General features: G+C 40.7%; 1 protein-coding gene across 1 annotated transcript in view; it reads right to left on the reverse strand.

The window, feature by feature from the left end:
* The window catches only part of CACNA2D3 (calcium voltage-gated channel auxiliary subunit alpha2delta 3), a 781,884-nt gene that overhangs the window by 394,570 nt on the left and 359,829 nt on the right, over nt 1–27,485 (reverse strand). Inside the window, exon 9 of the mRNA XM_057705866.1 lies at nt 16,612–16,686. Within this exon, the coding sequence (XP_057561849.1) occupies nt 16,612–16,686 (75 nt within the window). The remainder of the gene's footprint in view (nt 1–16,611; nt 16,687–27,485) is intronic.

The raw sequence follows: 27,485 nt of genomic DNA on the forward strand, positions 1-27,485 counted from the left end.
CAGTATATGAGAGCAGACAGAAGTCACAGCTTTAGTTCACTCCAAACACAGTGCCAAGCTCTAGAAACTTTAGCTAAGAAGAGATGTATGTTTATAGTCAGCATCTCCATGAGAGAAAGGACTTCATCTGTCTTGCTCACATTATGACCCAACACCCTTATGGTGTCTAGCTTGCCCAAAGCAGACACTCAAATACTTGTTGAATTAATGGACAAACTAAAATATACAAAAAGCCTTACATGCGTGCAAAAGTTAAATATGATTTGACCCAGTTTCAATTCTATGAATTTATTACAGGGAATTAATCAAGCAAATACTCAAATATTTATACACAGATGCTCATCACAGCATTGTTTATAAAAGCAAAAAAAAGGAAAGCCAATTATATTTTCAGCAATAAGGAGGTTGAAATGCTCTGTAGCCACCTAAAATATTGTGGAAGAATATTTCAGGAACTAGAAGGCCTATCACAAGTTGCTATTAACTTTAAAAGACATTTAAAGAAGTTACAATCTACCCTTTTTTTAAAGCACATATATTTGATATAATGGCCTTCAAGATAAACACAACTCTATTATTTTGGTAAGATTATATGTGACTTCTAAAATTTTCTTCCTTTTGCCTATCCATATTCTTTACTATTTTGTATAATAATAAATGTTAAAAATGCTTTTTTTCAGTGTGAAAGTATCATTACACAGACAAAACCTCACTGCTATAGATGAGCCCCCCTCTTCCTAGCATGTCCATATTTGTGAAAGAATTCCGAATTTTGGAATCTTAGCCTCAAAGCCACGTTTCAACTTGCAGAAATGCAAAGTTGCTCCACACAACAGACAGACATGCTATCAAGTGCCCGTTGGGTGCTTGACTCTGGGCATGGAGCAGTGGGGACAGTGGAGGAAGAGCTGGCCCCTGCCGTCAAGGGAACCAGAAAGACCCACACGATGACACCTCAGAGGGGCAGGCCGTTGAAAGAAAGGAAGAGAGTGGATAGATGAGGCAGAGAAAACCTGGTGGGCAGGAGGAATTCTTGGAAAATAAAAGAGCTGAAAACAGTTGGATGAACTCAGCAGTCCTGGAGCCTTGTTTAGGAGGAGGCCAGGGACAGCACCTCTTCCCCTTCGGTGGAATCACCTACCTACACTCTCCAGGCTGGGTGGATGGCAGGGCCAGTGCTGTCTCCCAGCCCAGCTTCCTAGTGGATTCTGCCTGTGCTACAAATGCAACCGACTCACCAGCGAAGGCAGAGCTGATTGAAACTTGGCCGCATCTGTGGTTATTTCGTCTTTCCACACGTTTGTTGATAGTGACACCGAACAGAGGGGGACCACCCACAAAAGCCTTCAACTTCAGACAATGGAAATGTCTAAACAACAGCAGACACTGCACTGCTTCAACTCCAGTTTGAAATCTCAGATTATGGGGCTGGTGTTTTTTAAAAGGTCCCAATGGAAGCTCCTTCTGGGGTGATAGTAAAGAAGAGATACCTCCTCTAGTGGTCAGATAAACTTTCACATCATCACAAGTGAAGTAGAAACAAATGTAACACTGGTTTAAAAAAAATACAGAACCCTAAAACTCAGTCTACCTACCTCAAAATTTTCTGCAATAACTCAGAACTGTTTCCTTCTTATTATTATGTAAATGCTCTTTTGAAGCCATCTTACAAAGAGGTAAAAAAGAGGAAATATTTATTCTCAGAGCTAATAAATGAGACCAGTTCCTGGCCTGGCTTCACTCAGGACCCCATGTTTAGAAGGGCCCAGGTTTAATGATCTGCTCTCACCACCCTGAAATTCTTAATTTTTGGACAAGTGGTTCCTCATTTTCTTTTCGCACTAGGCCCTGCAATTTAGCCAGTCCTGACGGCAGCTGTGGTTTGGTGCAGACATAGGGACAGGAACTTGGCATTGTCTTAGAAGACTGTCTCCATTCATGGATTTTGTCTCTACATAAATGTCTCCTCATTTTCATCAATGCCTGGTTTTATTTCCCAGTGTCCTAAAGGCTAAAACAAGAACACAACATTTTATCCTTAACTGGGAACTGTACACAGAGTTTGATAAGCTAGCTACTAAAATTAGCTGGTGTCGAACATCAGGAAAAATGAAGTTTTAGAAGGCATCTCACAACCATGAAAATATTTAATACTTTTACTCCAAAAATAACTCATACATTTAAATCAGGCTCCCAAGGCTTGGAATGGAAACAGTAATGAGAGATCAGAAGATCCATGCTAACGAAGCTTCCACATCCAAACAAATCCAAGCAGAATCACTCATTTCTGTAGGGTGACTGGAGCAAAAGTTTAGGGGTTATACTAGATCCCAATGATATCTAATAGTAGGTTCATGGACAGACCTCAACAAAAGTACCCATAAACTTAAAAAACTTCCTGGGACTCCAGACCGACAGATTCTAATCCAGTAGATCTCCAGTGGGCTCAGGAATCTACACATTGTTTAATATTGTTCTTGAGATTCTTAGGCGCAGCTGCCAAGTTTTAATCATCCATTGCCTTGATGACCAGAAAGAATGAGAATTTAGAAATTATTAAGTCAAAATGCTTTTAGCCAAATGTGACCAGTCTCATCCAACTTGATGTGCCCACAATAAAAACATGAGTGAGTGGTCTTGGTCGGCTCCTCTAGGTCACACAAATCCAAGTGCAAGGCCTTGGGCACACAATCTGGGCATCATCAAAAAATAATAGATGGATAGATAAACACTTGATTATCAACAAAAATGAGCACAGAAACCTCTGGACAAGGAGGTCCAGTGAGCATCCAGGGAGCAGAATGACGGGGAGGGCTCCAGACATTGAGTCAGAGCTGCACTCAGTGAACTGCCCCTTCTAAGACCTGCAGCGTCCATGCACGGCTCATTAGACGTACACACAATGAAGCCATGGCATAGGAGGCTCGTACAGCTGTCAAGGAAGGAAAGCCAAAAGCACGTACAGAAGGAGGCTCCATTTCTGAGGCAGCTCCCTCAGTGCCCCACAGCATACCCCATTATCCTCAGTACTCGGCAGTCTGTAGTTCTCAAAACCAAACCAGTCCTTGGGGAAAAGACACGCGTTCAGCTTTCTGACTCCCTTAGTGGAATGATCATGAGATATCACTTTCAACCAAGGCACACTGATTTGTGCTAGATGCTTCCCTCTAAGATCCAGCTCGCTGCTAAATGAGGTCAATCCCGCTCAACCCAGCAAGAGTTTGCGGCAAATACCCTAGAAAGCTGCTAGACTTAAAGCAAATCTTCTAATATTACAGATAGAAGAACATCTTCTCTCTCCAAAGATAAGAGGCAGCTACAGAAGTGAAAATACCTTCTGCTTTGTGCACTGAACGCATTTAATGGAGAGGAGACTGCTCTTGAATTAGCAACAGGACACAAACAATGTGTGAAGGGAGCTCAGGGGGCTTAGGCTGGAGGGAGCAAGGATGCAGGAGCTTCCTTCCTTTAGTTTTTGGGTCTTCTACTCAAGTGTGCCATTGTACCTCACTCCCCCAGGGAGGGGACATGCTGCATCAGACACTGCTTGAGGATGCAGAACTGGCAAGGTTCAGGTCAGACAACAGCTTCTTCCTGAGGAATGCCTTCAGCGCCAACCCCTGATTCGGGCAACTAACTGCCGCAAACTCGAGGGTCGTGTGCAGCCTGTGCCAGCTGGCTTATACCGCCAGGGCCTTGGCAGGCAGAGCAGAGGGTCTGGGCCTGGCATCTGGATGGTCCTCCCCAGGCTCGGTGATGGCAGCTGAGGCAGAGACCCTGGCAGCTCCCTACTGTCCCCAGGCTCTGCCCCTGTGGCCAGTGTGCTAGTTAATGCTCGAATGGCCTGGCATCCAGACTCAGACCTAAGGAACAAGCACAGAGCGAAGTCACGCGGCATTAAAACCTTCAGGGGTTTCTCATAGCTCTTTTTAACCATGTTTGGCAATAGTAACAGGTTTAATCCCTCAGAAATAATTGAAGTTAGAGGGCAGACCTAAGGGCTGCTTTCCCACACTGCTGGGGTAATCTGCATATGAAAGTCCATTGTTCTGAAGGCCACATTGTTTTTGTTTTTTTCTTATTAATTAGTTACTTTATTTGGTTCTAAGCTCCTGTACAGTTAATTTATAAAATTAATAGTGATTAATTGAATCAGCCATACAACCTTTTGGAAGCATACAGGCTAATGGGTTACATCTGAGGTTGCCTCCCGATGAACAGGGACTGGCCATAAGAGAAAGGCTGAATTTTTTTAATCTACAGAAATAAACTTTTTAATCTATAAAAATAGAGAAATGCTGAATTTTTTTAATCTACAGAAATAAATTTTTTAATCTATAAAAATAGCGATTTAATAAGGTTGTTCCTAATAGCTTTTTATTGTGATCAAGTCACCCGGGATTCACTTCATCCAACATAAAACGTGAGATGGCACAGCCTGACTTCCTCTCCCAGAGTCAGTGATGATCCAGTGAAAGGAGAAAGAATATACGGCTTTGGAAAGTAAGGAGTCTCACCGTACTTTCCAAGGAAGTTGTGAAGGAGGCATGACTGGGTTCCCATTACCCTGACATCCACAATGTTCTAGTAGGTTGCAGCAGAATAGCTAAGGTGGCTGCACCTGCCACTCAACAAGGCAGGATTTTACAGTGTGCTGCAGGACCTCTTCCCATCTGTACTTTCTTTTCTATCTTCCCATCAGTGACACTTGCCACAAAAATAACTTGGGTTTTAGTGTAAGACAGGGGTTTCTTGCACTTTAGATGCTGGCCCAAAACCTAGACTATAGACACAGACAGGTTATTTTTTACAAGTGTCTGGAGTGATCTCTAGGGTGGCCCAGATGCTCTGGGTTAATCACATTTTACTCACAGATTGTTATATTTACTGATGGCCCATGACATGTGTATGCCTCCCAAGTGCTGACCTGTTTCTGTGCCACACTGTATAATTCCCATGAATATTTGTGAAACCATGGACAGCACACTCTAGAGTAATGGTTTTAATGTTTCCATTAAAAATGTCACAAGGTGGGTAGCTTGGTGGTAAGTATGCACATGAGAACTTCATGCAGAAGGCCTGGTCTCTCCGGGAGAGATGCTCTGGGAAGTGGCTGGTACTGAGAAACGCAGTTTATGCTTTATATACTCTATCTTTCCATATGTTAACATTTGGGGCAGAAAAAACTTCTTAAGTAATCACTACTAATCATTATTACTTAAGTAAATAATCAATTACTCAAATTTGTTAAGAAGCTGGCCCTGAAAAACCCCTTAATGCCATTCTCCCTTTAAACCTTCCCAGAGTCCTATGTGGTAGTACAGGAAGGAAGGGGACAGTGACTGCTTACCTGTGGATGGGAAGGAAAAGGCAGCTTACAGCGGTGAGGTAACATACACACTGCCACACAGCTGGTCACTGTGGTGACTGACAGCCACGTTAACTTGGTTCTGAACCCTTAGGCATTTCCACCTCTAATATTACTCTTCTTTCTCCAAAATAAAGACTATTGATCTGAACTTAAATTCACCCCAATAACTCAAAATTGCCATGCTGAACAGTAACTCTGGCGGATATAGGTATATTGCTGTAATTTTTATCAAAATCCTAGACACCCCCAAGCTGTTGCTTATGTATTCCTAGCTATTTTACCTATACCGGTTTTGATCTTCCTCCCCCCCCGAAGTCAGGTTATCAGCTCCCATTTTTCAGCTATCATTTTGCCTACCTCTGTCTTTTTCTTTGATTCTCAAGACCTATGACTTCATGTTAAACTATAGCAGAATGAGAAAATGATTATTCCTTTCTCCATTCATTCACCTATTTAGTCAGTAATATCTGAGCACTTTTGATAGGCAAGGCCTCCTTCTAAGAGATGCAGCAATGATAAAATGCAGAATATTTCAGGTTGTAGGTGACAGACAAATGAACAAGTAAATAAAAAGAAAGGAACATCTGTCATAAGGGCTCACATGAGTAAGAGCAGGGTGACATGGAGGAGGGGTAAGGGAAGGTGACCTCTGGGCTGAGATCTAACCAAAAAGGAACGCTTCTACTTCTTTCAAGAGAAGGAGTTGGTGCTGAGGCCCTGAAGAGGTGGGAATGGGCATGGCGCAGAACAGGATGACAAAGAAACAGACTCCATGCCCAGAGTGGATGAAGAAAGAGGATAGAATGGTCGGCAGACATTGCACTCACGGAAAAAGAGGTTAGGTTTCATTCTAGGTGGAACAGGAAACTTTGGGAAGGCTTTGATTAGGAGACTGACTTACTCTGATGTGCCCCTTCCTTCCTCCGTTCAGTGCTCTTTATGGACAGCCTGGTCCTACTGCATGTAGTATAAACAGTGGTAAATACAACATCATCCAAGAGACCCTGGCCAGTGCGAAGGGCAGAGAGAAACCAGATCACCATGCAGCCTCAAGGGGAAACCACAGAAGGCACTGTTATTTTATGTGAGATCAGAAGATGCAAAAGTTAATCGGGCAAAGGAGATGTGGGAGAATAGGAAGGAAAAATTTGTATGTTCCAGGCAGGGAAAACAGAACACAGGTAAGGTTTCAAGAGGGTGCACAATGACTTCTAGACTATAGGAATTTTAATATGGCTGGAAAAAGAAAGAAAGAGGGAAGGAAGGAGGGAGAGAGAAAAAGATGATGGAGAGAAGGGGTGGGGAAATGTCATAATAGAAAGAAAGGAGAATGGATAGATAAACAGGAGGCATATGATGGAAGACTTAATAAGGAGCAGCCCAATAATTCAATATTCCAAGATAAGTTGTAGAGATCTGCTGTACAACTTCATGCTTGTAGTTCACCTAACTATAGACCATCATTACTCTTTTATGGTAATATACATAAATCAACCTTATTCTTGTTTAGAGCTTCATTGTGTTAAGTTATATTGGATCTAGAAAAATTTATTTACATTTGTTATTTTTAATTTTTCTCTATTTTTAATGTACTGTGACTTTTTTAAAGCAATGCAATTCTTACTACCTTTTATTAATTTTGAATTGAATAAAAATGGGTTAGTGTTTGTTCTTCTGCAATTTTGCCTCCCTTGGTGTTTGGGCAGGCAACATTCACCAATGTGCAGAAGCGCTACTTTCTGCTTACAGTTAATAATATACCCTCACTCCCATAACATTGGCAAATCTGTACAAGTACACCCATCTATACACAAGATGCCCATAAAGCTGTAGGAAGTGGGAAGTTTTAGAATCCAGGATGCCTCTTTTGACAAAGTTCAGGCTGGAAGAGACAACACTGGGGAAAACCCAGCAACTGTGATGTGTATTTCTGTTAATTCACAGAAGTTCAGTGTCTCCTGTTCCCATGGAAAAAGATCAAAACTGCAGAGGAAGATGAGAGTGACATGGGTTTCTAAGGTCGGTTGATTTTGCAACAAATACAAATGAATCTTAAACAGAGCCATGAAATTCTGTGGATTTCAGAATATCTTCATTATAAAACCAGAGAAAAACCATATCACTAATCTTCCTCCCTCCCCCGAGAGAGACCACAGGAGGTTCATTTTAAGGTCTGGTGAATGGTTCAGAAGGTCTGAAATAGATTAGGATGAGAGTTTACTCATTTGAATTCTATATTTAAACTCCAGGCTCACCCAATTTGTCATGGTTCCTCTTTCCTTAAAGAAAAATATTTCAGTTATTTGTTACATAAAGCAGCAAAGCAAAATTCTCTCTAGACAATAAACAATACCTTTAAAAGAGAAAAACAAAAACTTAACAGAACCTCAAGATCACTTGTTCAGGGATGATGTATCATGGGGCCATGTCAAGCAAAATCACAGGAAATCTGTGAAACAGGACTATTTAGTCTGTCCAAGGCCAGTGTTTTTGCCCTAACATTTTCTTTTATTTCAAGACAGCAAGATTTTCTCACTCCTCTTTCAAATGTTTAAAATGAATTTTATCAAATACTGCTTTAATTAAAATTATCCAGTCACCTAAATATTGGGAAACCAGAGTTAGCTGTCCTTGGAATAAAGGTACATGACATAATAATCCCAGATGTCACCTTCTAGAAGCCCTCTCATACCCTTTCATTAACTGCAAGTAGCATTTCAGTGGCCACCAGGGAAATCGTCATAAGATGAAAAGGTAAGAAAGAATCTCAGTCATTTGGCTGTCATGAGAACCTTGTCAGGATATATACGGATATTCTGAGTGAAGAATGAAACATCCCAGAGGATTTGGCATATTTCAGTCAGAATTACTGAACTCACAGGATGGAAGGCTGGCATCAACATGCCTGCACACTGCCAGTTGTACAAAGGTTTACACAAAAGGTCACAATCCCCATCCCTATTTCACAAAGAACATGAGAAAATGCCTTCAAAGCTGCCATTCAGGGGATTTGGACTGAACTAGACAGATCAGTGAGGAATGCCAACCATGGAATCAGATAATTTCACTCACAATCGAGTTCAGATTATCCTGATTATATTTAAATGTAATGCATTTCATGCTTTTGTTTTCAATGTTTTGTGGATCTTCTATTGAAATAAAAAAAAATTTTTCAACCAGAATCCTCTCCCAGGTGGCTTATCTATTCATCCATTCATCCATCCACCCATTCATTCATTCATGCTTCTACTGAGCATCAACCTCATAGGTACTGGCCTAGCTGCCCAGTCTCTTCCTTCTGGGAAAGTAAGCAGGTCTATCCAACACAGGCCTGCCTCATTGCCACAGCTGTAGATACCGGGACCAGGCTGCTGGCTGGGTTGCTCCACCCACTGGAGACGCAATTATGGATCCAGAATGGGCACCTGAACTTGCAGAATCAGAGTCCACAGAAGACACATAGGCGAGGCACTGGGGAGAGTGGGGATGACTCCTGACACCATGTTCAAGGCCTTAGGTTCAGACTTTTCCATCCTAGGATTCTGCAGTTAGGTGAGCTGATGTAAATTATCATCTTGCTTTCTACGAATTTGCTAGTTTCTGTCATGTCCACTATGTGAATGATGAATGTACATGGCCGAACATCTATTTGATGATAAAAATGGAAACTGATTGAAATTAGCCAAAAGAGCTCATCTTTGCCTTAAAATATCCCAAGATTCCAGTGAAAAATAAATGCTTTGTCTTCTGATATTTTCTCCAAAAAACAAGGTAAGAACACCAAAATCCCTTGCCATTAGAAATTGAACTAAAATTAGCACTTTTTTAAGGCAACTAAAGCAACCTAACACACATTGTTTAACTGTTCACACTAATTTGATAAAGCCCCTTTTTAAGATTTCCTCGTACACTTCAAATTATTTTTAACTAAACTCTTTAGTTATACAATTGTCAGAAATCACACAGAGAAATGCCTTATACCTTTTACCTAGTATTCTCCAATGACATGATGCAAAACTATAGTATACAGTGATATATATATATACTATCAATATAATATATAGTTTATAGTGATATAATATCACAACCAGGGTATTGACATTGATATAGTCAGGATACATAACAATCCCATCACAGCAAGGCTCCCTCAAGGCTGCCCTTTTATAACCACTCACCTCTCCCCACTCTCACCCTGAACCCCTGGCAACCACTAATTTGTTCTCCGCTTCCATAATTCTGTCATTACAAGAATGTTATATGGGACATCCCTGGAGGTCTACTGGTTAAGACTCACTTTTCAAGGCAGGGGGTGCATGTTCGACACCTGGTTAGGGAGCTAAGATCCCACATGCCTCCTGGCCCAAAAACCAAAACACAAGACTGAAGCAATATTGTAACAAATTCAATAAAAGACTTTAAAAATGGTCCACATCAAAAAAAAAAAAAAAAAAAAAAAACCTTTAAAAATAACCTAAAAAAAAAAAAGGAATGTTATATGAATGGAATTGTGCAGTATATATTATTTTGGGATTGGCTTTTTCCACTAAGGATAACTCCCCAAATATTCGAAGATTTGTCCAAGTTATTTTCTTTAATTGCTAAGTAGTATTTCACGGTATGGATATATCATAGTTTATTAACTACTGAAGGATATCTGGGTTCTTTCCAGTTTTTAGCTTTTACAAATTAAGCTGCTATGAACATTTGTGTGCAGGTTTTTGTTTGAACACAAGTTTTCATCTATCTGAGATAAATGCCCAAGAGTGCAATGGCTGGGTCATGTCATAATTGCATGTTTAGTTTTATAAGAAACAGCCAAATGTTTTCTAACGTGGCTGTATCATTTCAGATTCCCTCCAGCAGTTTATGGTATGAGTGATCCAGTTCCTCCATATCCTAGCTGGCATTTAATGTTTTTATTATTTTATTTATTCATTTATTTTATTCCAGCCATTCCAATAGGTGTGTAGTGATATCTCACTGGGGTTTCAATTTGTGTTTCAGAGCTACTGATACTGAGTATCTTTTCATGCACTTACCACCTGTATATTCTCTTTAACAAAATGTCTCTTTATGTCTTTTGCCCATTTTATATTGATAATTAGATTGTTTGGACTCTTGAGTTGGCATTATTTATATATTTTTTATATATTTGTACTTTATATGTGGCTTACAGATAGTATATTCGTATAGATAGCTAGTTCCAAACTATAGCTTGGGAGAAGATATTTGCAAACCACATATTTTTTCATCCTTTCAGCAGGGTCCTTCACATAGAAAAGATTATTTTCTAATTTCAATGAGATCCATTTAATCAAATTTTCCTTTTATGGATTGAGCTTTTGGCGTCAAGTCTAAGGAACTCTTTGTCTAACCCTAGATTTTCTGAAGATTTTCTCTTGTTTTTTTCCAGAGGGTGTCATAGCTGTACATTTTACATTTAAGTTTTTGATCCATTTGAGTTAAATTTAAGTTGTAGTGTTTCAGCCAAGGTTAAATTTAAGTTCGTTTAAGTTGTAGTGTTTCAGCCAAGGTTAAATTTTTGTTTGTTTGTTTGCTTTTCCTTATGGATGTTCAATTGCTTTAGCATTATTTGTTGAAAAGGATACTTTTCTCCATTGAATTTGTCTTTGCACTCTTGTAAAAAAATCAGTTGAGCATATTTGTGTGGGTATATTTCCGTGTTCTTTCTTCTACTCCATTGATCTATATGTCTACTCCTCCCTCAATACCACATTGTCCTAATTACTGTAACTATGTAATAGGCCTTAACATTGGGTAAATTGATTCCTTCTACTTGCTTCTTTTTCAAGATTGTTTACTATTCTAGGTCCTGTGCCTTTCTATGTAAACTTTAGAATACCCTTGTCTATGTCTAAAAAAACCTTGCTAGAATTGGTAGGAATAGCATTAAATTACACAACATTTATTGATTAAGTTCACCATCTTACATGGGCCCAGCTTGTAGCACCCCAAAGCAATTACAATAGAAACATCAAAGATCACTGATCACAGATCACCATAACAAATACAGTAAAAATGAAAAGTTTGAAATATTGTGAAAATTTTCAAAATGTGACACAGAGACATGAAGTGAGCACATGCTGTTGGGAAAATAGTGCCAATAGACTTTCTTGACACAGGGTTGCTACAAACCTTCAGTTTGTGAAACACAATATTATTGCAAAGTATGATGAACTGAAGCAAAATAAAATGAGGTATGCCTATAATTGGTTTCTGTGCTTTATGATTTTCTTCCTTCTATTTGCTTTTGGTTTATTTTGCTCTCCTTTTTCTAGTTTCTTTTGGTAGGAAGTTAGATTATTAGTCTGAGGCTTTCCTCTTTAACATAAGAATTGAGTGCTACAAATTTCCCTCTGGACACTGTTATAGCTTTGTCCCACATATTTTGATACACTGTCTTTTCATTTTCATTCGGTTTTATATTTTTAAAATTTCCTTCAAGACTTCCTCTTTGACCCATGAATTACTTAGTAGTAATCTATGAATGGTATCTAGATCTAACTGGTTGATGGTGTTGTTCAGTTCCTCCATATCCCTGCTGATTTTCAGTTTAACAGTCTAGCAATTCCTGACTATGAGGTGTACAAGTCTCCAACTATAACTGTAAGTTTTTCTATTTCTACTCTCAACTCTTAATTTTTGCTTCAAGTGCTTTGAAGCTCTCTAGCTGGGTCCAAACATATTTAGAATTGTTACTTCTTCCTGGTAGACTGACCCTTTTATCACTACATACTGTCCCTCTTTGTCTCTAGTATTTTTCTTTGCTCTGCAGAAAACTTTACCTGATGTTAACATAGCCACTTTTATTTTCTTTCCATGTTTGCTTAGTATATCTTTTCCCATCCTTTTACTTTCAACATACCTATGTCACTGTAATAGAAGCAAATTTCTTGTAGTAATCATATGGTTGGGTCATTTCTTCAAAAGCTACTTGGCCAATATCTATCTTTTAATTGGTGTGCCTAAACCATTTATGTTTAAGATAATTAGTGATATGTTAGGGATTAAGTCTGCCACTTTACCTCTTTCTCCTGTTCATTTCCTCTGTTTCTCATTTCTATTTCTCTTTTCTTATATTTCTGTGAGTTACTTTTTAAGTATTCCTCTTTTTATTGCTTTCCTAATGGTTGCTCTAGATACTATAATATGAATATATAATTTACAACAATCTATTGGTATTAGCATTTACCACTTCCAGGGAAATGTAGAAATCTTACTTCTAATTAGGTCCCTTTACCTTCCACACTTTCAAATATAATTATCTTAAGAATTTCCTCAACAAACATTGGACACCACATCTGATGATGCTATAAGTTTTGTTTCAACTATCAAATATGATTTATGAATCTCCTGAGGTGTGGAGAAAAGGGAACCCTCTTACACTGTTGGTGGGAATATAAATTGTGCAGCCATTATGGAAAACAGTGTGGAGCTTCCTCAAAAAAACTAAAAATAGAGTTGCCGTATGATACAGCAATCCCACTCCTGGACATATACGCAGACAAAACTATAATTTGAAAAGATACATGCACCTGTATGTTCACAGCAGCACTATTTACAATAGGCAAGACATGGAAACAACATGTCCACTGCCAGATGAATGGATACACACACACACACACACACACACACACACACACACGCACGCACATACACACACAATGGAATATTACTCAGCCATTAAAAATAATGAAATAATGGCATTTGCGGCAACATGAATGGACCTAGAGATTATGATACTAAGCCAAGTAAGGCAGAAAGAGAAAGACAAATACCATATCATATCACTTATATAGGAAATCTAAAATACGACACAAATGAACTTATCTATGAAACAGTAACAGGCTCACAAACATAGAGAACAGACTTGTGGTTACCAAAAGGGAGGGAGTACGAGGGAGGGAAAGATTAGAAGTTCAAGATTAATAGATGCAAACTATTATATATAGGATGGATAATCAGCAAGATCCTACTGTATAGCACAGGGAACTATAATTCAATATCCTGTGATAAACCATAATGGAAGAGAATATGAAAAAGAATATATGTATAACTGAGTCACTTTGCTATACAGCAGAAATTAACACAAGATTGTAAATCAACTATACTTCAATAAAATTTTTTAAAAACTTCTGAGAATTAAGATACTATATCATACTTACTCCTATATTTAACTATTTATATATTTTTCCTTTCTGAAGTTTCGAGCCTTTTTCTGTTATTTCCTTTTGTTTGGAGAAATTCTCTAACCATTCTTTAAAGGCAAGTTTGCTGGCAACAAATTCTCACAGTTTTCCTTCATCTGAGCATGTCTTCATTTCTCCTTCATTCATGAAGAATATTTTCACTGAATATAGAATTCTGGGTTGACAGTTCATTTCCTTCAGTGCTTGAAAAATGCTATGCCACTTCCTTCTGGTCTCCATGATGTCATATGAGAAATCTGCTGTTATTCAAATTGGTAATTTAAATAATGTGTCCTTTCTCTCCAGCAGATATTACTTTTTTTTCCTTATGTAATTATATTTAATTATACTATCTTCCCACGGATTTACTTGGATTTATCCTACTTGGAATTTTCTCAGCCTCTTGAACATGCATGTTTATGCCTTTCGCTAATTTGGCGGGTTTTCAGTCAACATATCTTCATATATCTATCCAGTCCCACTCTCTCAACTCCTGAGACTTTTATGACATGAATGCTAGCCCTTTTGCTTTCCCACGTGTCCCTGAGACTCTATTCATTTTGTTCCAACCTATTTTCTCTCTGTTGCTCAGGCTGGATAATTTCTATTGATCTGTCCTGAAGTTTACTGATTCTATCTGCTATCATCTCCACTCTACAACTGAGCTGATCCTGTGAGCTTTTTATTTTGGTGACTGTATTTTTCAGTTCTATAATTTCCACTTGGCTCTTTTTTATAACTTCTATTTCTTTGCTGAGCTTTTATATTTTTTTATTTATTTCAAAAGAATTCCTAATTGCTTTTGAAACAATTTAATTTTTAAAAATTATTTTCAAAATTTAATTTTGATTTCAACATCTGATTCATGTCAATATTGGCTTCTGTTGATTGCCTTTTTTCATTTATGTTGTAATTTTTCTGGTTCTTGGGATGACAAGGAATTTTTAATTGCATTTGGGGCATTTGGGATTGTATACAATGAGACTCTGGATCCTATTTTTTCTGTTTTCTCAGTAGTGAATCTCTCTGTTGAGGTGTGGCACCAGGGCCAAGTGGTTGTGGGTGGGGTGGAAGATCAAATTCCTGTCTAAGCCTGCTGAAACTGTGGAGGCCTGGTCTAATGTTTGCTCCACTGGTGTTTGGCTGGAGTAGGAAAGGTACTGTCACAAAGGTTTTTTATTATTAAGCCATCCTTTTCCTGGTCCGTTGGCAAGAGGAAACAGGCTTTTCTTGGAAGTTTGTTTTTCTGTTTGTTTTTGTCTGTGCCTGTTGTGGCCCAGATGGGAAGCTTCTGGAGTGCTCTGTTTGGAATATATGGGAATCAATAAGAAACCCAGGGAACTCACCTCCATGTCTTTAAGCCTAAGCACTTCACCTTCTTTCTACCTTGCAGGTCTTCCTATTCTCATTTGTGGAGTTACACGTCCAGGGTTTTTCAGTTGTAAGGGGAGTGATCTGATTAAAATGTGGCTACTCCATACTGGCAGAATCAAAATTCTGTATTAATTTTAACAAAAGCAACTTCAATTTTCAACATCCATAAGTTCAAAGGCAATTTTAAATAAATTCTTAGCTCATTTGCTCTAACAATTTTTTCACTCATAATACGTCATATCTCCAAAAATCATACTGCCCTTGTTCATCTGGGAAGCCACCTAAAGGAAGCATTTTAAGTATCTTTTCTATTTAATGTTGTAAGCACCATCACTGGACACCTATTTAAGGCTCTGGGAGATATTTCAATGCTACAAAATTGGGACAGGGATGAACTCTATACCCAGGCAATGGCCAAACAAAGAGAAAGTCCCTAGAGAAACTTGGCTGTAAGTTTTTGTTTTTTTTTTCCCACCTTAGCCTAAAAAATGACCATGAATAAACATTCCCTGGATACACTTGTTCTCTGAACTACAATACACTTGTTTCTCTCTCCTAAAAGCAAAGCTTGTTATAGTGCTGCTTCCCCGTCAGACTGAAGCTTGAATATTAACTCTGGTATAATATGTCCTTCTCACTCTGTGTTCCACTTGTAATGAACTTCTCCCAATCCTCTCTTGTTCACTCCCTCAGAGATGCCCAAACTTCTACCACCTCCATCTAGGATAGCACCCCTGGCACTCTCTGCCATTTGGACTAGGGGTTCAGTCCATCATAGAGAGCTACCTTGGCCATCGTCCTCAGGCAGCTCATGGGAATCTGCTCTCCAGGGGAGGAGCATCATTTTATTGTACCCACATGGCAGATACAACAAAACAAGATAAGTAATGACAGCTATGAGTCCCAGGAGGTGCGACATTGTTGTAGTCACAGATACACTTTCAACCTAAATTGTCACCTGGCCCTGTAGGGGTGATTGGTGGTGGCTGTGATGGTTGTACTGACAGATTTGAAGATGGCCAAACAAAAACAGAATTTTATAGGAATCTATTCTGGGAATTTTCCAAGAATGCTCCAACTGGAAAGGAAATGTATCCCATTTCCTAAGTTCTCCATTCACATATCTTCCTTTTGTTCCAGGCAACATATTTATGGAGCAGGCAATGCTCAGAGCATTAAGGATCCAACAGAGAGTGATATCATCCCTAGCTTTGTAAAGCTTACCTTCTAATTGAGGAGTCAAGTTATCCCAATATCTACCGCAAAAGTTACCTAATCAATTTTATTAAGTGCAAAAGAGATATAACAAGTGGGTTCAATTTTCTTCGAAAATTCAGCAAGAGCAATTTTCTTTCAATGGTGTCAATATGGGTGAAAAGCACAATACGGGATGTGCTTAGAGGAAAAGAAAAAGAAAATCAATGCAATTGTTTCAGAACTAGTGAGCATTTAAACTCAATAAAATTATTTTACTGCCATGATTTTATTAGGGCCTCTTCATAAATGTTCTACACATTGGGGTTCCAAGGCCCTCAAGGAAAAGGCAGTATATTTGATGAGTTTCTAAAAACTAGGACAGAATTATTGTAAGTGAGCACCGTGAGGGAGATGGGTGTGCCATGACGCCTGATGCACCTGCCCAGCAGCAGGCCCTACCTCCTTGTTTGTCCTGTCTGCTTGCACCAATGTTCCATTCAGGCAAGGTTCCACATAGTGAAGCTCCTCGTTATACTGTAAAGGGAAGAAACAGCCAAGAGGAAACAATTAAGCATTTGAAAGGTACACAATCACTTAAGGATATATACACACACAAACAAAAAAGCAGCACAGTCACAGGCTTAATTCATCTTCATACATAAAGGGACTTTCTCAACCAGTGCCCCTAGAAAAAAATTGTGTTTAAGTGCAAACACAGACTTCATTCATTTCTTGTTTGAGAAGGAAACTTGTAGAGCACATGTTGGTGGATGGCAGTGTTCAGTGTGTACACAGTTAACTGATAATCCTTTAGGGGTGACTCCAAACACAGGGGTTCCCTGAGCATGTCTGGCAGCACATGGTCCAGCTGGGACAGAAAGAGCATATCAAACTTGGGCGGATATGGCTCCTGCTCCTGCATTTGGTTTCATGGAGCCAAGGAACCCATGTGTGGGTCACATATGAATGAGGACAGATGTTGGAAAGGAGAGGCTTTGATGTTCCCCTATAGAAGGCTTTGCGGGTACTGGTCGGAGCACTGCACACGCCCAGTAACACCGCACACGCCCAGTAACACCACCATCCACACAGGCCAATGCCAGCCTTCCCATCACTTTTGACTCCAGAATACCCAGATTATGAAACTTTGTTTTTGTCCAAAGCTCACAATTAGGAAGAGAAAACTTGAGCGTTCTTATTTTAATTTCTCTCATCAAACACGGTTCTCTGCACTGTAGTTAGACTGAGACCTTCCAAAACACAAATCTAATCATGACCCCTCTTGTCAATACCATTCAGAGATCCCCATTGCTCTGCAGAGGAACCTTTCCATGGCTTGGCAGGGCCCTGGACACTCGCCCCTGTTGACTTTCTAGCATCTTCACTCATTAGCCCTCCCCATAAACTCGGCACCGACCAGCCCTAATTCCCTTCCTGTCCTCTAAGATACCCCATCTTTTCCTTCAGGCCTTCTGTCTGAAGCCCTCCTTTGGCATCTCCCAGCTGACACGTGTCCATCCTCTGGGCCACCTCACTCCTGCCTCCTCTGGGAAGCAGCCTCTGTTACAAGAGAGGCTCCTCTCCTATCTACTCCCAAATTTAAATTGCCTGGTACCTGGATACTTCATCACAACGTGGAGCACACCAGTAGGGTCCATGTCTGGTTCCTCAATGTATTCCCTGTGACAAGCACAGAGTTGAACCTACAGTACCTGAGAACCTACTGTATTTGTTCAGTGAGAGCGTCATGGTATTTCTACTTTAGGGACCAAAGGCCCAGCCCAGAGCTCCAGAGGGAAGGGACCAAAACCATCTCTCACAAGCCCAGCCCATGAGCAAAGTCTGGCTAAGGAGTTTGGGCTTTAAGTCTTTGGGCAGTGAGAACCATGGACTGTCAGCAGGGGAGTGGGTGAAATAAAGAGATTAGCTTGGGACAACTACTCTGGACACACTGCAGGGACAGACTGCAGAGGACCAGACTGGCAGCTGCTGTAACAGTGACTAAGATGTATCAGGTTTCACCCACCGAGATGCTTACTAGCAAGTAGGAGTAGTGATGACACTAATATTTGCAACTGTTAGTGAATATTTCCTTTATCTAGACACAGGCTAGATTTCATTCAGAGAATACCTCAAACTCATGTGGTAAGTACTTCCAATCACTCCCCCTTTACAGATGGGGAAACGGAGGCAGAGTAAGGATGATAGACTTGCCCAAAGTCACTGAGGAGTACGTGGGGTGAAGTCCAGAATCAAACCCAAGCTGTTTGACTTCCCAACCACTGACTCCAGGATCAATTTCTCCTCTCTGACCCCTCAGCCTATGTTGCCTATCACTCTGACTTTTGTTTCCTCTTTAATCTTTGTTTTTAGTCATATAAAAGCATCTGATAAATAGTTCAGTGGGTTTAGAGCTAAGACAAGCCATGGAGAAAAAACAGATTTATGCAATTCTGAAGTCAGCCGTCAACACTGGAATGTCATCTCAGGATCCAGGAAGCAACTGCACAGTCTAACCTGAAGAAGAGCTTCTCCAAAATTCTCAGTCCAGGGAATTCCCTGGAAGTCCAGTGGTTAGGACTCCGTGATTTCATTACTGAGGGCCCGGGTTCAAACCCTGGTCAGGAAACTAAGATCCTGCAAGCCATGCAACGTGGCTAGACTAGAGCAGACACTCCTCTGACTCCTACCTCTGAGGTAGGAGTCAGGACACTTGGGTTCAAGTCCTGCCTCTGCCATACGCTCACTGTGTGGCCTTAGGGAAGTCACTAAACCTCTCTGATACCAGTTCTTATGCATAAGGTGCTAATTCATCTTTTGTTTACCCTCCATGGGCCCCTGTGAGGATCCAAGGAGGTAAAATACCTGAAACTGCTTTGGTATGTAAAGGCCTATATATGTAGGGGGCCATAGAGGGGGCTTACAAGTAAATAAGACCAAGAAGTTCTTGCCCTCATCAGGGAGAAACATGTGCAGTAATCAAAACCATGCTCACCGTCACTGTGCAAGCCGTGGCCACAGTGGAGGAATCTGCTCTTCTGAACCCCCGCCAGCTTGTTAGTGGCATCATCCAAGCTTGCAGTTAACTAATTTCCCTTGACTGCATCAGGACAAAACTATGCTGAGCAATCTGGACTGTATCACCAAAGGGAGCGGGACTCAGCCGTCTGTGTGAGGGAACGGTGCACACCAGGCAGCTGCCCCAAAGAGGCCTATGGGCTGTGCATGCTCACCACGCTACCCAGCGCTGCTCCAGAGGGGGACACCAAGGGTGCCCTACATGTAAAACTGCTGCCAGGCTCCCAGTAGCTCTTCTTTTGGAAACCTTTCCATTTCTGCATTTTAATGGATGTCTCCTAGATTTCTACTGTGTGAAACGATGTGAGATGACCAAGTCAATTTACAACTGAAGATCGGGTCACCTCCAGTCCTAAGATACAATGGCCTCCTTCAGCTCTCCTTCATTCCTACTTAAAAAACAAGATGTGAATGGTCTTATTGAAAAAGGATGCAATGCACATCATCATTAGCCAGATGCAATGTTCTTCTGCCATTTGCTTGTGCTCCCTCCCACTACCAGGACTGAACCCCAGGAGGCACTCAACCACCTCCCACTCTCCTCAAACGTTTTAGTCCTTCCTGCAGGTTTCTGGAAAATGGGAGGATAGGAGAGAGCCCAGGCAGCCCTAGAGATGATCCAGCCAGCCCACTAACCATGTGGCAAGGAGATGGACAAAGAATTTTCACCCTTTAAAGAGCTCAGAATCTGCCACATAGAATCAGGGCTGCAGTCATTATCAGTTTCCTTCTCCCTTTCTCCTGCCTGGTTGGCTCCTGGAGAGCAGGGGTGATTCACACAAGGGTGGAGCAGTAGAGCTAAAGCAACCAGGACAAACAGGGTGTGTTCAAATCCAGGCTCGGACACACACTAGCTGGGTGACCTTGGCCCAAGTATCTCCACTCTTTGAGTGTCAGTGTTCGTATTAGGGGACTGGGGGTTGTAACTGCATCTCTCATGAACTCACTGAGAGGATGAAATGAGATGGTTCAGTAAAGAGTCAACACAGAACCAGCATGTAAGAAAGAGAAAGAAAGAAAGTGCCTGGGTGCATGAGCACAAGAAAGAAAGAAAATATATATGTGAGTGTGCTGTGTGCTGCATAAAAGACTGACAGACGGACTGCACAGGAGCTGGTACTTGATAAGCAGGAAGGGGGTGGTGGGGCGATGGCCAGGACCTACTCTTGGGAACAGGGCTCACATGCCCCTGCCCTCCACAGAAAGCACAGATCCTGCATTCGTTAGAGAGAAGCACTGCTCCAACAGGTACACGTGACTCTCTAAATACAGTAAGTCCCCTACATACGAACCTTCAAGTTGAGAACTTTCAAAGATGTGAGCATGCACATATGCGTGTGCATGTCTAATCACGTAAGGCGTAAGTGAAACTGCAGCTTGCCCTCTATCTCCTGTTGCTGACAATCCTTCAGCTCCACCATCTCCCACCTCCTGTCCCTCCTCCAGTCAGTAACGCTTTTTTTCCTATTTATTTATTTATTTATTTATTTATTTACTGCACTGGGCATGGGATTTCTCTAGTTGCGGCAAGCGGGGGCTACTCTTCATTGTGGTGCATCGGCTTCTCACTGCAGTGGCTTTTCTTGTTGCAGAGCACGGGATCTAGGCACACAGGCTTCAGTAGTTGTAGCATGTGGGCTCGGTATTTGTGGCTCACGGGCTCTAGAGCGCAGGCTCAGTTGTTGTGGCGCATGGGCTTAGTTGTTCCGAGGCATGTGGGATCTTACCGGACCAGGGATGAACCTGTGCCCCCGGAATTGGCAGGTGGAATCTTAACCACTGAGCCGCCAGGGAAGTTCCAGTCAGTAACTCTTCTTGACTGTCCACTCGATGCCAGCCCCTATACGCCAGTTATTGTACTGCACTACTGTACTTTTCAAGGTACCATACTGTAAGATTAAAAATGCTTTCTTTTGTGTGTTTGTTTTTATGTATTATCTGTGTGAAAAGTATTATAAACCTATTACAGTACACTACTATATAGCCAATTCTGTTAGTTGGGTACCTAGTCTAACTATGTTGGATTTATGAACAAATTGGACTTATGAACGTGTTCTTAGAACAGAACTCGTTCGTATGTGGGGGGCTTACTGTACCCAAGATAGAAACCACCACAATGCGTGGCTGTACACTGCCCCACCCCAGGCCCCACTATGAACCCTCCCAATAACCTGGGTCTTTGGCAGACAGGGAGCCAAGATAGTGCTGCCGGCCTACTGCCAAATCCCCTCCTGGGAAGGTATCTGCCATGAAACCCTTTGTTCGTTTGCTCCCTGAATAGTAACTAAGCACCTGCCAGGTGTCAGGGATATCAAACACTGGCTAAATTTGCACATGATCATCACTGTGGCATGATCATGGACCACTTTTTCTTACTTTTATTAGTAAAAGAATATGCTCGATAATGTCTGCTTTTCCTTTTCATGATAAAAAGTGCTTATCTGTGATGTTGCCATGGTCCATTCAAAAAAAAAAAAAAAAAAAAAGGCTCAAAAGAAATTAACATTCTTCACATGCTAGGCTATATCTCACTACTTGCTTCAGGCCAACCACCAAACTACACTCCAACAGCAAGGAATACATCACCATCTGCCTTTTCTTTCCTTTTGCCCAATCTCTGGAAGTACTCCCAACATCTCGCATTTTAAAGACACAGCAAAATCCTCAATGGGAATTTTAATGATGATCTAAAAGAGGAAAGCCAAGTTTCATTCAATGAATGGCCAGATCTTTTGGGAAAAGAATCTAAAAACAAAGAACAAATGGGCTGGGCTCACCCACCAAGACTGATGCAAGCTTCAGCATTGCTGTAGGATTGTTTCCCATGTTGGGTCCTGTAAATCTCAGTCCAGAGACTGGAAAGCAACGGACAGCTGACTGTGGGCTCTGGGTGATCCTGGGGATTCTCAACCCTGCTTAACGCTGGAAGATGGACATGATCAATGAAAGCGATGCAGCTTTCAGGCCTAACAGAAGAAGACCATCAGCTGCCTATAAAAGAGAATGTGGGAAGACCTCATGAAGAAGGGACAAACTTTAGGGAACACGTGGACACGTCACCCTGCAGCTGAGACTCTTTCCATATCTTCCACTGCCTTCAGGAGATGTACCAGTTCCTCTACATGGCTGACCAGACGTCCTTGATCTGGACTGACCCTCTCAACCCAGCACCATTCTTTTCCCCGTAACCCCAGCCTCCCACTCTCTCTGCCTCCCACATTCACCCCGACTCCTCTGTGTCCAGTCACTGAACTCCTTTCAGTCAAGCCAGCCAGGCCTGTAGTTCCTGGGGGTAGGAGAGGACTTACTACAACCTGAAAATAGCACTTTCCTCCTCAATTGTTTATTCTCCTTGTTCCTGCCCTACCTCATTGCATATGCTTGGCTAATGCCTACCTATCTTAAAGTGTTCACTTTGTCATCACTTCTTCCAAGAAGTCATCACTGAGCCCTCAGCTGGCTGCATGTTCCAGCTCTAAAATGCATATGTTTTAGAGAATCAACTGTGAGCACCTGCTTACTAGTTGCATCCACATCCAACACACACACACACACACACACACACACAAACACACACACAACCTCAAAGTCCATGTGGGAAGACAGCCTATCTTCCTTATCTACAAAAGCAGCCCCATTACTTAACTCTTAGCACTCAATAGTATTTGATGAATAAACACATAACCAGAACAAAGAAATGAAAGGCAAAATAAAGATCATTAATGGAAAAAATTAGAAACAAAGCCGAAAGAAGAAAAAAAAGTTGACACAAAGACAAAAATATAAACTAATATAAGAATCTCTAGCCTCTTCAAAAACCAGATAAAAACTAAAGGAAGTAAATGTATACATTTTAGGGAATTAAGTTCCACAAAAACAAACAAACAAAAAACATAGGATTAAAATACTAGCATGCTTATACAATGCAAGAAACTGATGTAGAATTCCTGGAACTCCATTAAATATTTTTATGGTTTTATTGGTGCACTTTTGATTAAATAACCTTTAGAATGAAAATGTGTAGAGATTATGTAATGAAGCAGATGAACCCACAATATTTTCACCAACACAAGGCATCCCAGGGATCTTTGCATTACAAAAGCTTCTTGTGTAATTTGAAACATGACTGTACGTAATTAACAGTACAGAACAAATGAATGCCGAAAGAAAATACCATCCTCATACTTTTAATACGGAATCGATTACTTTAAAAAGCAAATCCACAGCAGGCAAAGCACTGGAGAAATGGTTCTAAAGAAAATTCTGCAAATTAAAACCAGGGCACCAGAAATTTCTGGGATGAACTAACAAATGATGCTCTTCTCTATTCAACTCTGCACAAACACAGGCTACAGGAGGCATTTAAATTGATTTAACAATATCAGCCCAGTTAATACTGTGTTCATTTAATGCATGGCTTAAGCTTCTGTAAAAATCATTTTTCAAATTTCAGCATGGAACTGAATTAGCACCCTCATTTTTATGATAATATTGTTAATTTAATGCATGGCTTGGAGTTAGACTTCAAAGTGAATCAGAAATATATGGCTTTTCTCTTGTCAGAGACATCTCTCTTCATGCACCAGTGGTTTGACCTTAAATTTTAACTTCAGCTGCACAAAATCACTCTCATATTTCAACTATTCTTTCATAATTCAATCATTTAGTTCATTGGTCTTAGATAGATTTTGCAATATCCTGCTTAGGAAAACTAAAACAAGTTTTAACATTATCTTTTCATGTTTATTCTCTAGAAGGATCTAGAATGGATGCTTTTCAGTATAATATATAAGATACACTTAGCAATGAAGTTAATACAAACATGCAAACATGCCAAAATAGCTGGAATGGGCAAGGAAAGTCTTTTCCTCTATTTAAATTCTTTCCCTCCCTTCCCTATTAGGACACTGAAAATCAAATGTCAATGATGAAACAGATTTGTACAAACAGAAAACCTACCATGTACAAGAGCTTACAACATTGAAAATAAAGATTGTATTTTTTACTTTCTCTCTAAAACACTGAAATGTCTCCTCAAACATCTACCCAGCAAACAGAGAAAACGGACGTGTAATGATGGGTGAAATGATAATGTCCTCTCCCATAAATGGAATCCAGCCAACAAGAACAATGCACTCAAACAGATTTGCAGGGCATTCTGGATGGAGTTTCAAATATCCCAGCCCCCTGCACTTATAAAAGCCTGTAGTGGGGTCTCCCTCTAGACAGAGGCAAGTGACCATTTTAGACAGATGGAAGAAAAACATACACCGTATTGCTAGAGCAATTTTGCCACTGCAGAAACAGGAAAAGAAGATGGAGAGAAAAACCACCACTACAATTTGGCAAGGCAAAACTGGTGAAACACACTAAGTGTTGGAAGAGACAATTCAAGGGAATGCAAATGAAGACTTGTCAATTACAAATCTACTATCTAGGACCCTCAAAATAGTGTTGTTATGGACTGAATGTTTGTGCCCTCCCCTTAATTCATATGTTGAAGCCCTTAACCCCCAGTATAGTAGTATTTGGAGATGGGGCCTTTGGGAGGTAATTACAGTTAGATGAGGTCATGAAGGTAGGGCTCTTGTGATGGGATTGTGCCCTGATAAGAGGAGATGTGAGAGAGCTTGCCCTCTTTCTCTTTCTTTCTGCATAAGCACAGGGAAAAAAGGCCATGTGAGCAGACAGTGAGAAAGTGGCTATGTACAAGCAAAGAAGGGAATTCTCACCAGAAACCAGCTCCTGTCAGACCTTGATTTTGGACTTTCCCTTCTCTAGAACTGGGAGAAAATAAATTTCTGTTGCTTAAGCCACCCAGTCTGTGGTATTTAGTTATGGCAGATGGAGCTGATTAATACAGTTTCTAGGTATGTAAACATTATACCCTACTTGGTGGACATTCTGGTAATACCTAACTCTGTGCAGACCCTCCTTCAGATAGCAATTTCAATTCTAGAGTTTATTCAACAGAAGCATACCCAATCCTGCAAAAATATATGCACGAGTCCATTCATTGTAGCACTCTTGAGTAGAAAAGAGATTAGTAACAGCATAGTGTCCAGCAAAGGGGAACTGGTTAAAAAATTAACGCCAGCTATAGAGGATGGAATGCTCTGTTCTTCAGATACACTTGATACAAGTATAGAAGCAAGTTGCTGAATATTCTGTAAAATAGGATTCCATTTTTGTGGGAAAAATATGTGATCATATATATATATAGAAAAATTTGGAATATGTGTCAAATGGAAAGGGAATGGGAACATTTCTGAGTTGTTTCAAACTTTTACATATGTTGCTTATATTAAAAGCAATCAGTATGTTAGAGTTACTGCTAATTAGTGGTTCCTTTTATGACCTAAAGCTTTTAATATAAATTCAAACATATTTGATCCATCCCCTTACCCATTAAGGGAACAGAGTTCATGATTTTACTATAGAAGCTTCAAATAAAAAAGTTCAGAGTATCTTTCTAGTTGTCAAAATAATTATGTAAATAGTCTTGAAGCTGATCATTTATGTTGAAAACTAACAAACAGATGTACAGTGAGGGTTAATGGGCCCTCTAATGGGTTTCTTTATATACGGGGCCAATTTGAGGTAAAAAAATTATTTTTTCCTTAACTGTTCTATAATAACTGGCATGTCTACTTCTAATTATCTTAATCACCCCCTCTTCATTGTTGAGTTGACACTGTTTATATATCTTAATGAACTTACAGAGATTATTTCAATCGATTGGTTTTGTTAACAGAACAATAAATCCTGACTGATAAAGGATTCACAATGTAATTAGTTAGTTCTTCTTATTATGCAAATTTCTGATACTTCTGTAATGAGTAATTAAAGATTAATAAGAAAGATAGTCCCAAATTAGCTGCTTCTTATCTAAATGCTTCAGGATGTATGGGGATCAGGCCACGTTTGCATATTCACAATGAGACTGGTGACTAAAGTAACTTTTCTTGATTTGGAAACCCAAAGTTCTCTCTGAAAAATCCCCTTCAAAGAGCTATGCCTGAGGCCATACAGTTTCAGGGTAAGATGGTTGAGTGGTTCAACTACATTTTCTTCACTTTTGCTCAGGAAACAGGACAAGGGGAACCTGGACAGTCTCTGAGTCCTCACTGTGCCACTTTCTCTGAGCATGTGACCTAAAGTCAGTAACTGCTACCTCCTGGTGCTTCTGTCTCCATGCAATGTGGTACAGAGCTGGGTGAAGATCCAGTGAGGTCATCTACATTGGGACACTTGGTAGTTGTGCTCCATGGAAGGCAGATACTGATACAACTCATTCAACAAGGACTTAAATTACTACATGCCTGCCCTGGGGACTAGGCACTAGGGATAGTTCAATGAATAAATAAGACTAACCTCTAATCCCATGGAAAGTATTATTCTCTTTCTTTTCCTTTTCTTCCTTAGGGCTTTTTAAAATCTGAAATTATTAAATCACAGTACTCCACTGTTGTGCCTTTTTGCTCCAAGTCTCATCAGAAACAGGCAGGACACTAATCAAGCAATCCCCTCTGCAAGCTCAGTGTCACTTCAACACCCATGCCCTCTGCCCAGCGAATAAAAGTAGATGTCATGACCATGCAGAAGGCTGCCCAGAAATAGAGTTCCATGATGACACACTCTGCTCAGGGGCCCAGAGAAGCCATGTACATACAGCAACAGCATTCTTGGAGCACGTCCATGCCACTCACTCTTCAAATAGCAGCCCTTCTTTCATATCCCACCACTGGCCTCCTGTGTACCAGCTCAGGTTATCCTGGCAGGGACCCTGTGCGCGATGTGATTGCACCTGGATCACAACTGCAGGCTGAGGCGCAGACTCAAGTGGTTCGCCCCAAGACACGCTATCGTACGTGGCTAAGGATTCAAAACTAAGTCCCAACCCTGAAGCCAAGCTCTGTCCCCTTCACCACACTGCCTCCCCTGCCTGCTACAGCCCCTCCGGGTACCCAATGGAGGTGATGTGGCAAAGCGCAGGTGACCACCATGCAGGAGCACCCGGTTAAGTATTCAAGGGAAAGAACCATGCTCCCTGTGGCTATCATTTTTGGAAAAAAGTGGGAGGAAAATAAGGGACATGATGAGACTCATACCAGCGAACTGGGGAGAAGAGGAAAAAGAACTGGAGGTGGACTCCTGAATCAGTGCTCCTGCCCAGGCAACATGTTCCTGCTGGGCTTGGTTCCCGGATCTCCCGCTTTCCAGCTCTGTGACCTCCGCCAAGGTACTGACACTCT

Source organism: Hippopotamus amphibius, chromosome 13 (genome assembly GCF_030028045.1).
Source record: "Hippopotamus amphibius kiboko isolate mHipAmp2 chromosome 13, mHipAmp2.hap2, whole genome shotgun sequence".
NCBI lineage: Eukaryota > Metazoa > Chordata > Mammalia > Artiodactyla > Hippopotamidae > Hippopotamus > Hippopotamus amphibius.